Source organism: Onychomys torridus, chromosome 3 (genome assembly GCF_903995425.1).
Source record: "Onychomys torridus chromosome 3, mOncTor1.1, whole genome shotgun sequence".
NCBI classification, from domain to species: Eukaryota; Metazoa; Chordata; class Mammalia; order Rodentia; family Cricetidae; genus Onychomys; species Onychomys torridus.
This window is the reverse complement of record NC_050445.1, coordinates 39,514,898-39,527,257: the sequence shown is the minus strand read 5'-3', so window position 1 is coordinate 39,527,257 and position 12,360 is coordinate 39,514,898. Positions and strand designations below refer to the sequence as shown.

The 12,360-nt window shown below is 49.9% G+C and overlaps 1 protein-coding gene across 1 annotated transcript; it reads left to right on the top strand.

Moving 5' to 3' along the window:
• Positions 1–5,467: 5,467 nt before the first annotated feature.
• Cpa1 (carboxypeptidase A1) lies at positions 5,468–11,480 on the top strand. The gene is made up of 10 exons (XM_036182632.1): positions 5,468–5,778; positions 6,201–6,282; positions 6,720–6,953; positions 7,163–7,264; positions 7,777–7,878; positions 8,036–8,146; positions 8,558–8,648; positions 9,106–9,305; positions 9,763–9,847; positions 11,227–11,480. Exons 1-10 carry the CDS (start codon positions 5,714–5,716, stop codon positions 11,412–11,414), a joined length of 1,260 nt encoding a protein of 419 aa, XP_036038525.1. The 5' UTR covers positions 5,468–5,713; the 3' UTR covers positions 11,415–11,480.
• The last annotated feature ends 880 nt before the right edge of the window (positions 11,481–12,360 follow it).

Here is a 12,360-nt window from a genome sequence, read left to right as displayed (position 1 = left end):
TCCTCTCTGGAACATTCTTTCTCCCACTCTCCTCCCCTTTAACATTTCCCTATAAGCCTTAGCTGTAGGACTACCCTTCAGCCATAGATCACTGTCTCCCACAATCCTCCTTCCCAAGGCCTCATTTTTCTCCTTTGAAGCAATGATCATTAGCAACTAATTGATTTTGTTTCCTTGTTAATCTTGGCTGGACTCAGACCGGAGGGCAGGCACTCATCTGGGTTGGTGGTTCTCCCTGAACTCCGGCAGCACCAGGCATATGACACTCCAGACTTGTGGAAGGATCGTCTGTCTCTCTTCCTCAGCCTCACCTCCAGCAGTGCTAATGTATGTGACAGGGTAACAGAACTCACCTCACTATGGCCGAAATAGGTGGGGTCAATCCCACAGGGGCAGTCTAGGGCTGTCTCAGTGACTGTTTTTGAGGCACTGGGGACACAGATTCTTCTGATCTGTCTTGTCATTGACGAGACATGTATCATAATGGTGGGGACACATGCAAGGAAATGTGCCATGGAGCAAACATCCTCGTGTGTGTTCATATAGCTTTAGCCCACTACACACCCAGGTTTCATGGCATATGCACGTGGCTGGAACTATCCTCTCAGTCCACAATGAAGAAGAAAACGAGATTAGGCACAAGAAAGGGTGATACCATCAAGAGACGTGGCAAACATAAAATGTTGTCTTGGGATGCTGCTCAGTGACAGTTTGTTTGGCATGTTCAAGGCTCCAGATCCAATCCCCAGCACTTCCAGAAACCAACGCCCCCGCAAACCCCAAGATATATATGGTTGTCTCTGGAGTAACCTGACCACTGCTATACTTGAGGGTTTTTTGTTTGTTTGTTTGTTTGTTTGTTTGTTTTTTTCCTTTAATTAAGAAACAGAGCCGGGAGGCATTGATGCACACCTTTAGACCCAGCACTTGGGAGGCAGGGGCAGGCAGATCCCTGTGAGTTCAAGGCCAGCCTGGTCTACAGAGCGAGATCCAGGACAGGCACCAAAACTACACTGAGAACCCTGTCTGGAAAAACCAAACTGTATTAATCATCTTGTTACTGTGATAAAATGTCACAACTAAAGGCAACTTTCAGAAGAGTTTCTCTGAGCTCACAGTTCCAGAGGGAGTGTCTAGAATGGAGGGAGGCACAGGTGGAGCAGGAGGCCAAGTGATCATACCTTCAACGGAAACCCAAACAGAGAGAGGACTGGAAATGGGGAGAGGGTCTTAAAGCCTACCCCCAGCGATGCAGGTCCTCCAGCAAGTCTCCGTCTCCCAAAGGTCCTACAGCCTTCCTAAACCACCAATGAGGTGAGCACATGTTCAAATAAAGGAGCCCATTGAGGACGTTTCTCATTCCAACCACCAGAAGCACATTCTAAAATGACAATAAAAAAACATGGGCTAGGAACCAGGAACACAGGTGTTTACTCAAGCATTATGTGGTATATGTAATAGTCTGCACTATATTTGGACATTTGCTTGTGCCAATGTCCCCACAAATGCATAAGTGATATGTTGCATTCCAGACTTTATGGTGGCTACACTGATATTAGGTGACTGGAAACTTTCAGCTCCATTTTCGTCTTGTGAGACCACTGTCAGTGGTTTTATGGGGAGTATGATTGAATCTTGACCTCTGTTTTCTAGATGGTGCCATCACCCCTCACACAGAACTGAATTCTAGGCAGGAAGAGCAGGGGGTCAAAGTGTGAGCTACTGAGTCTGTGGGTTTACATTCCCATCTTATGGCTTGGAACAATGCCATGTGGCACCGCCCAAGCTACAAGGGAGGCTGGGAACTTTCTCTGCAGCTGGCCACATCACTGCTTCAAATAAAAGCAGAGCTCTGATAAGGAGGAAGGAAGGAACGGATATTGCAAAGACACCCAATGGAGTCTGTGACAGCATCCGTGGGGACGGGAGCGTGGGAAGGGCCTCAGAACCAGTTTCTTGTTCTTGTTAACTGAAAACCTATAGACGTCCCCAGATGTTCCAGCCAACCCCCTTCATCCTAAAGTTTCAAAGACTGGGGCTTCTGCATCATGAGATTTGCACAAGGCTCACGTGACCTTCGTGGCTGAGAGACACTAACCCCAGGAGATGGTGTAGTCTCAGCTGGTTTTAGGACTGAGGGACCACCACCAGGTCCCGGCAAGCTCAGGGTTTAAGTGCATTGACCAAGAGCTTAAGACTCAGATGCTCTGGGGCCAGAAAAATGATTTTAAGATTTCTCTTTTTTGTAAACCTGGAACGTCCCCTCCCATTTTCTTGAATATGTAAAGCTGAACAGAACCTTAATTTTTCTACATCTTCCCCTCCCCTACTTCTTCCTTTTTCCAACAAGCTGTTCTTTTTAGGTATGTTTTTTCATCCTTTTCACCCATAAAATTTATGAGCATTTATTTGAAAGTGTAAAAAAATTGAAAAAACTGAACGAGAAAGAGCGATTATACACATGGGCAACTGTAAGAGCCACAGTGAATGTGCACAGTTATTACTTTCTTAAGAAAACAAACCAGCCCTCCAGTTTGGAATGTGAGCGGCTGTGTGAGGCCAGCCAGAGGCAGAGGCCCAGGGTGAAGGGCCAATGCCCCCTATTCAGGAGTGCTGCCAGGTGCTGTTTCCATTCCCAGCCTCCCCCTCTCCCCTCTGACCATTCCAAGGAGAGGCAGGAACACAGAGAAAACGACTACAGAAAAAAAGATCTAAAATACTCCTTTAGAGAAGCAAGAAGTCTGGAGCCTTCAGACAGTTCAGCCTAAGGGACACTGGCCCTCCAAGAGTTTCCAAGCTGGTCTGGAGGGGCCATCAGGAAAAATTAGGGGGCCTGCTATAGAACAGGATGAGAGGCCAGCCACAGGCAGGCCAGACCACATGGAGCCACAGAATGTGTTACCATTGTCCAAAAAATTGTCTCAAATACTCGGAGTCTGAGAACCAGAGAGGTAGACAGCTGTCCAAATTTGTCCCTCAGTGCCCCGCTCCCAATTTTCCCAGAAGGGCTTTATCTGTCACCACACCCTTCTACTCCCAGCGTGGTCCCAGTTATGTTGGAACAAGGGCTGAGAAGGTGCCTGTAAAATGTTCCCAGGTGGCATCCATTTCCTAGGTTACAGCCATGAGTTCTGCCACCAACTGTCCCTGTTTCCCATGGGCTCCTGGTTAGTGCCACACTGCCAGCTTCCTCGTGCCTTGCCCTCCCATCCCCATAAGCTGCCTGAATTGGGCCAGGCCTGCCCCATTTTCAGCACGAGGGACAGGCTAATAGTGGGGAACTCCAACCTACTGAGCCTTCCAAAGTTAATATTAGCCACAGCCATTAGAAATAATGACAGAGCCTCTGGAGCCTTGGGTTGGGCCAGCATCTTGCTAGCTTCTTGCCCTGGTCTGCAGTTGACCTCCTGCTCTCCCAAGCACAGCTAAGCTCTGTGGTTCTCATCCCTTTCCTGAGCCCCAGCCCACCTCCCTCAACTTCCTGAGCAGAGGGAAGACCACAGGGGAAATGTTCATAAAATTGTACTTGGGCTACAAAAGGGAAATACATTATAGAAAACAGGAAAGGCGGATGTGGTGTTGACATTTGTGTCTTTCATGAGGAAACACATAAAGTTTGTGCTCTTTCGAGCATCTGTTGCTGGGGACGAGAGCCCCCGATGCTCCTTTGGGCTCAGCAGAAGCACGCTGTCCCTCCAACATCTCATGGGAGTGTGTCTGCCTACTTCTTTGTCACAGGCAAACATTGGGGCTTTGAGAGGATACTCCCTAAGGGTCCTTGACATGGGAATGTCTCTCTTCAGAGGGCCCTTACTCCAGACTAAAGTCTACCCTCACTTCTGGAAACACGTGCCTATAGCCACTGTACAGTGATAACTTGGCATCTTCAAAATAACAGATGGGCTTCACGGAACAGTTCTAAGGCAATGCTGAAGGAGGGTGAGGACGGGACCTTGTTATCCCAAATTCCCACATGAGCTCAAGCTTGATGACTTTGTCACACCAAAGCCTCAGCAAAATGTGGCTGCTCTAACCGACGACATTGCCCTGGCCACCCCACTGCCAGTCCGATACCCTCAGTGGCTTTTGACTGCCCTGCAGACCTGGCAAAGCTCTCTTTACCTTCTCTAGGTATGTTTCCATGACCTGATTTTAAAGGAAAAGAGAAATCCAAGTGGTCTGGAGTTCTCACTTGTGACAGCTGGAGTGCCTACCGAGGTCACCATGGTCATCTACTCAGTGGGCACCTCCACACCCGTCCCGTCCCATTTTGTTCTCTTCCGAAGTTAGAGAATGTCTTCATAGTCTCTTTCTTTTTGTTTGTTTGTTACATGTAGCAGAGAAACAATGTAAAGCTTGAATGGGAAAAAAAAAAATGGAATTTGTTGGTACTCCCTGGACTTAGGCCCACCTGAGCTGTGCCTTTTGAGTCAGGAACGAGAGTATAAATAGATTTAAAAATAATGACAAAGTGATGCCTCCCAATGAACACCACCTGAGCTTATGCTCTGGCCTCCACATGCACAAACATATGACCACACCCAAGCCAGCAATGTGCCCCGTTATGAGTGCAGGTGCTGAGGCAGAATGGTTCTGCATCTTGTTCCTGTCTAAAAGCAACCATCACCTGTCCATCCCAAGCCACAAGACACAGGCAGAAAAACAACTTATTTACACAAAATATCACCACCTAGGAACTTACTAAGTTAAATGAGGGAATATTTGGCTTCATGGGCATTTCAAAGCTATCAGAAACAAAACCAAAACCAAACAAACAAACAAAACGGGTCTGTGAGCTTATCAAACACAGCAAAGAACCACACAATCCCTTCACCTGGCTCATAAAAAGAGCCAAATAAAGAGGGACATCAAATACTGGGTGGGGTACAGTGATACTCACGACTCCTATCTGATCATCAAGTACATGTGTTATGGTCTGGGCAGGAAAGAAACTATTGAGTCTCTTCTTGGATTTTCTGTTCCGCATTATCTCCCTGCTTGACATGGTCAACCTCCATTCTGTCATCTGGACTCAGAAAGCTTAGAGCCAGCTCAGGACCTTGATCCAGCTTAGCATTTGGCAGCCCTGGGCCTGAACAGCTCTGTAACAGGGTTAGCTATATTAATATCTTATCTCACCACCTGCATCCGATCCTGCCTTTACTAAGGTCCCTCTGAAGCCAGAAGCTACTTTAACTCTTTGGGGGAATCTCTCTAGTATTGTGTGGAATGGAATGTGTGATCACAGAGTTAATACTGGCCATCAGGAAGAACCTCTGTTTGCCAATGGCCATGAATATTGAGTGAAATCCATAGCTGGTGAATTGAAGCCAATGAAATTGATATAACTTGTGCATGTATTGTTATCCAATAAATCCCAGCATTGTGGAAAAGCACAAATATGTCTGTTTTTGTTTCTGATACTAACAACAAGGTATGTGGGGCTGTGGGAAGATGGACGAGTGATCCCAGCTGGGAGACCTGAGGCCCAGCTGACCGTCACGGTCAAGGGTGGAAGCCTGGGTTATCTCTCCACCTGCCTTGTTCCCTGCCACTTTATCAGGAAGAGCGAGAAGGTGCCACAGTTTGGAACTCCTACCTCTCCCTCCCCGTGGGACTGGATCCAGGTGTGAGGGGAACAATCCCCAGGGACTCCTGTCAGCGTTTAAAAGGCCTCAGACCTCAGTCTGGGCCTCAGCTCGACCTTCCCAACATGTGGAAGCTGCTGATTTTGAGTGTGCTGTTGGAGGCAGTCTTTGGCAATGAGAACTTTGTGGGGTAGGGGTGTGGAGAGGAGGGGGGTGTTCTAAAGGGTGATGAAGGGGCTCTCCTCAAGTTGGTGTTGGGAAGGGATAGATAGACAGACACGTGGAAACACAGCCAGAGAAGACAAACCGACACCACCCTGGGACAGCAGCCTGGTTGGGAGGCAGGGCTTGGAAGGGCCCAGCTTCTTCTGGGCCCTGAGAGAATTAGCTCTGAGAAAGAATTTTTAGAAGGAGAAAGAGATCTGGTTGGCTTGGAGATAAACTAGTCTAAATTGTGATGGGGACAGCACAAAAGTCTAGAAGCTTCCAAAGATGAGAGAGATATGAAGAAGTTCAGGTCTCCCATTGCTCAGACCCCCTTGCGCCTCTACGGGCCCAGCCTGGGAAGTGTTGGGGTGCCTCAAATTCTCAGGGCCCTCTTGCTCTGCCCAGGCACCAGGTTCTCCGAATCTCTGCAGCCGATGGAGCCCAGGTGCAGAAAGTGAAGGAGCTGGAGGATTTGGAGCATCTGCAGGTTAGCGATTCAATGCAGGCCTCCCTGGGGACCCAAGGACCACCTCAGGTCTCCACCGCTTCCTATGGTCAGTCCCTGGGCTCTGGCCCAGCCTCCCAGCAAAGAGCCATGAGACTGAGCTGTTGAGAAGTGACTTCAGACCCCAGATTCAGATCTTGGCGCCTTTGAGAATCTGATGGCATGCCAGGACCCCTTCCCCACTTCCTCTGTCGGCCTCGTCCCCTCAAAGCCTCTCCATTCTGGCCATCTCCTGACCACACTGGACTTTGTCCAGTTCCCAAGCTTCCTCCATTCTTTCTCTGCTCCCAGCACCTCGGCATCCCCTCCTGCCATGTGGGGAGCTTCTACTGTCAATGCCCCTTCTCTGGTCTGGCTCTCCCCCTTCTGCCCTGTTGGCGCCTCTAGCCCCTCTAATGGCGCTGTCCCGTTCTTCCTAGTTGGACTTCTGGCGAGACCCTGTCCGGGCTGGAATCCCAATCGATGTCCGCGTGCCCTTCTCCAGTATCCAGTCTGTCAAAGTCTTCCTGGAATCTCACGATATCAGCTATGAGATCATGATTGAAGATATTCAGACACTGCTGGATGAGGAACAGAAGCAGATGTCTGCCTTCCAGGCCAGGGCCCTGTCCACCAAAACCTTCAATTATGCCACCTATCATACCCTGGATGAGGTGAGGACAGCCCTGGAAGATTCTGCCCAGAGTACCATACTTTGCTTCCTGCTTGGCAAGGCTGGTCTGGCTGTGGGTAATCCGTGCTGTTTCTGTGTGGCCACTGTGGTCAGCTGGGACAGCCCAGCACTATAGGGCTGCTGAGGGAGGCATGTGGAGTCCCAGAATCCGTTTAGTCTCTCCTCTCCTTTTCTTCTTTCTGATCTCAGATCTACGAATTCATGGACTTGCTGGTGACAGAGAACCCACAGCTTGTAAGCAAGATCCAGATCGGCAACACTTTTGAAGGTCGCCCCATTTATGTACTGAAGGTAACGGAAGCCCACATGTAGACAAGGGCATGCATGCAAAAATGGGCCCCCATGTGGACCTCCATGTAAGGGTGTAGATTATGCATCTCATAGATGCGTAAGAGAATGCATTGTTCTATACAATCCCTGTGCGGATATGTGGGAAGGTCTGAGCATCCATACTGGCATAGGTGGCCATATGCATGCATACAAAGTTGGAGGTGCCCCAAGTGTTAACCAATCAAGTCTTGCACTATGAGAAGTATTGTGGAGTCCTGACATGTTTTCCTGGTGACTTCCCACAGTGGACTATCCAAGCATCAGAATAGGGCCAGGACCTGGAAGTCAGGAATGCAAGTTCTGTAGGGTCCCTGTCTGGCCCCGATCCCATAAACCACAAAGTATAGTCCCCACAACAGCCTCCCTCGACTTTAGGTATATAAAGAGCTGGTGGCTTCTGGCCAAGGTGGAGGGGATGAACCGAGGCCTGGGTGGAAAGTTGCCCTTTACCTAGATCCCTGCCTCTTTTTCAGTTCAGCACTGGAGGGAACAACCGCCCTGCCATTTGGATTGACACTGGCATCCATTCCCGGGAATGGGTCACCCAGGCCAGCGGCGTCTGGTTCGCAAAAAAGGTGAAGCTGGGGGATGAGGAGGGCTCTTGCTTGCTGGGGAACTGGTGTGCACAGGCTGGACCTCCCCTTTCCAGAAGCAGTGGCCACAAAGGGAGGCTGGGGAATGTGTCCATTGTACCAGTTTGGCTAACACTCTACCTTCTCCCTCACCCACCAGATCACTGAAGACTACGGCCAAGATGCAGCTTTCACAGCCATTCTTGACAACATGGACATCTTCCTGGAGATTGTCACCAACCCTGATGGTTTTGCCTACACCCACAAAACGGTACAGACTACCTCTTGTTCCCTAGGACAGCAGGATGTACCTTTGGGCCCCACAAGTGACCCCTTCAGTGGAGGAAGGGGCATGCAGGCCTGTCCCCATGGAACTGCGTCTCAGCCTAGGAACCACTGCCATCTAAGAGTGATGATTCTTTGCTGTTGGGGACTATCTGAGCAAGTACTGAATAGCTTCTTTGCTTACCCATCAGGTTCTAGTAGCAAACTCCTCATTCAGCCATAACACAAAACACCTCTAGACACTGTAAAATGTCCTAGAGATGACAACATTGTCCTGGGCTGAGACCCTTGCCACAGCCCAGATCCCGATTCCCATAGCAGCTTCAATCCTGTGGCACACGTCACAGCCGACAGTGCAGCAGTGCTGGTCCCTGGCTCATCCTCTTTCCTCCCTCAGAATCGCATGTGGCGCAAGACTCGGTCACGCACACAGGGCTCTCTCTGTGTCGGGGCGGACCCCAACAGGAACTGGGACGCTGGCTTTGGGCGTAAGACTTCCTGTGGGGCAGGGGTGGGACAACGTGCCTTCTTGCCCTCCGTCTCCACTACCCCTTCCTGGACCCAGCAGTGAGGAAGTATGGGCTCTTGGCTCTGCCTGAGGGTTTTCTGGGTTGGAGGTGGCACTTAGAGACTTGGGCCCTCATTTGTAGGAAGAAAGTTCCTTGTAGATGGAACCTGGGTCTGAGTGCTTCTCTTGGAGATGTCTAAATATCAACTCTTGCCTTCCTTGGCCACACCCCTGTGGAAACTGGTTTCTGTTCCACCCAAACCTGGCTAGAAAAGGAGGCAGGGCTCCAGGTGATGTGATGGCTGGTGGTTCTGTAAGCCAGGGGAGGGCGAGGCCTCCCTGCACCCCACTTCTACCTAACACTATGAAATGTACTAGAAGGCGTGGAAGCCACATCACTTGGGCTGAGCCCTGGCTGTCTCCTCTGCCTTCCACAGTACCCGGGGCCAGTAGCAACCCCTGCTCGGACACTTACCATGGCAAGTTTGCCAACTCTGAAGTCGAGGTCAAGTCCATCGTGGACTTTGTGACAAACCATGGAAATATCAAGGCCTTCATCTCCATCCACAGCTACTCTCAGCTCCTTCTCTACCCCTACGGCTACACATCAGAACCAGCTCCTGACAAGGAAGAGCTGGTGGGTGACGACCCCACTTGCCCTTTGTCCAGGCTCCTTCTGTGTCCCCACTTTTAGGAACCTGGGTTTCACCCCTCAGAGCTGATTAAGGGCTAACAGTCTCCTGATGATCTGGGATGTATGGCAGGATGATTGGTGTTGACCTGCTTCATTTGCTGGGAATCAGTAGCATAGTGTGGCTGAGTCACCTCTGTCGCATGACAGAGCAAGAGGTGAGGCTATACCCTGAATCTGTGGACTCCACCTGGAGCTGCAGTGTGACCCGAGGGAAGACATGGACCAGCCAGCCGGTGGAGATGGAGGGATCATACTGCTGTGATGGTGTAGGGCTGACCTGAAGGGCAGGCTCTATGTCCTCTGCCAGGGGCCTGATTAGCTGGTGCCTACTCCTGGGCCACCCTGACAGTACTTGGGCTATCCTGGCCCTGATAGTAGCTCTGCTGGATCTTTTCTCCAGGATCAGCTAGCCAAGTCTGCTGTGACGGCCTTGACATCTCTGTATGGAACCAAGTACAAGTATGGCAGCATCATTGATACAATCTGTAAGTTACTGGTGGCCCAGAAACTGGCATTAGCTGGCTTTTCTTGCCTCAGGTGCTCAGATCTGGGAGTCGCCGGCTGAACCCTTCGGAGGGTGGACGGTGCCTTTTCCTGATATGAACCCTGTCTTTCCTGACACTGTTCAGTAGGCTCCTCAGAGCACATTTGTTCTCTTATCTTGAGGTTACATCTGGATCCCTGGACGGATGAGGTGGAACTCTGATGGGATTTATAGGTCACCATAAAATTCTGTTTAAGAAACGCCTTTCCACCCTTTCCTTACACGGTCCATGAGATGTCCTTGGGAGGATCATTGCTACATGCATGCGGAATTCTGTCAGCGCGTGTTTACTAAGCACCTGCTCTGCGCCAGGCCTCGTCTTGTGTGCTTGGAGTAGAGATGTGACTAAAAGGAGCAAACACATTCTAGGCAGGAGGCCTGCCCATGTGCTTAGAAACCACAGTGGAGTAGGGGAGAGATGGAGAGACAGCAGAGCAGGCCAGGGGCATCAGGAGTACCAGCGTGGAGGCTGACTACCAGGGTAAGAGGCAGGCTTACAGACAGAGAGGAATTTGGGTTAGTGCTGAAGGAAATAAAGGGAAGCCAGGAGAGGCCATCTGTCTAGGTAACAGGCCTCCAGGCAGAAGAACTTTCTAGAGTAAAGGCTGTGCTCTGTGATGTGGTGTGCAGTATTTGGGGAATTTTTTGCCTCAAAAAATTTGCCTGGCAGGCAAAAGCAGGACAAGATGCCACAGTGGGAGAGCGGCACACCCACTTTACACACTTTCGTGCCAGTAGGCCCCCCAGGTTTTAGGTGGGTAGTGGGCTGCAGTGGGATCCCAGGCTTTCTTTGGAAACAGTTTCTAAGCCAATGGTTTTGCTGCATTTAGTGTCCCGACGTAAAATTCTAATGTGCAGCCTACCCAACTTTCCCACTGCCCAGTTCAACAAAAGCAGCTTTGTCAGCCAGCATGTGCTGCAAACCCGTTGAGATTTTCCCTCGAGGAGACAGACAAGAGGCTTTGCCTTGACCAGGAGTCTTTGCACTTTCCTCTGCAGACCTGAGTCCCAAGTATGGGTCTCTGGCATAGTTAGAGGTGTCGTTGAGGTAACTGTTGGGTGGAGACAATTTTCAGACAGGCTTTTACAATTACACAGACTTTTGGCATCCCCCATAATGAATAGGACAGCCACTGCTGGATGTTGGTCTCTTGGGTTAGACCCAGCAGGAGTTTCCTGGAAGCCCACACTGTGTGTCAATAGCAGCCTCCAGGAGACAGAGACTCTGGTTGGCACTACACAAGGCTTGCGCTTCGGGTGCTCAATCCATGTCGATATTTGCAGTGATCAACCTTACACCCATTTCTGTTCCTACCCCAGATCAAGCCAGTGGGAGCACTATTGACTGGACCTACAGCCAGGGCATCAAGTATTCTTTCACATTTGAGCTGCGAGACACTGGGCTCAGAGGCTTCTTGCTGCCTGCCTCCCAGATCATCCCCACAGCTGAGGAGACATGGCTGGCCCTTCTAACCATCATGGACCACACCTTCAAACACCCATACTAAAGCAGCCCTTTACCCCCTGCCCCTCCCTTCTCCCTAGCCCTATCTGGGCAACTCAATAAAATTGATCATACAAGAAAAAGAACCTTGCGGTTTGTGTGTGAAATGCACATGGAGTACGCACTTTTTTAGCTGAGGCAGAAGTGATTAAGTTCCTTTAGGTCTCAATGAAAATGTGTGGTGGATGAACTAGATGACCTCTAAATTCTCTTGCATTCCAGGGTCCCATAAAGTTGCACCCAAGAGACAGTAGGGTAGTTTGTTCATATCTTAGCAGCAGGCAACAGGCACAGCTGCTAACCAAATGCCTGGCACCCCATGGTGAAGAGGAATTCATAATGTACAGCAGTCTAGCTGATGGTATCCATTTATCTTTAAAAGCAGTAAGCTGGAGTATGGAATATAACAATCCTAGTGGCCACTGCTGTCCAAAGGCGATGTTGCAGGTGAATCAAACAGATCACTATAAGCAAAATGTGGCTTCCCACTACAGAATTACATTGGAAGAAAACCCTGAGGTGAAATGAAATCATTTACTGAAGATAAAGATTGAATGCGCAGCCAGGGACATTGAGTAACTGTAGTGTATTGAGGACACTTTACCAGGAAGGGTGGAAACAGCTTACATTTTGTTTGCCAAATCCTCTGCCACCTCTTGTTTCTGTCCCCCACCTTCGCATTTTCCTGTCCTATCCCTCTCTGAAAAGCTGACCTTCCCTGGCCCGGTGACCCTCAGGCCAGCACATTTACCAACTGGCACCATAATACAGGGAGTCACCACCTTCTTTAAACAAGACTTGACCTTGGTGTCCTCTGTATCTCTTGGCTGTGAATGTGGAGTTGGGGGACACTGACACAAAAAGACTCAGGTAGACAGGCTGGGGTGAGATCGGGCCGTTCTCTTTCTCTGCCACTGTTCAAGATGCTTCCAGCACCAGAGTTAAGTTTT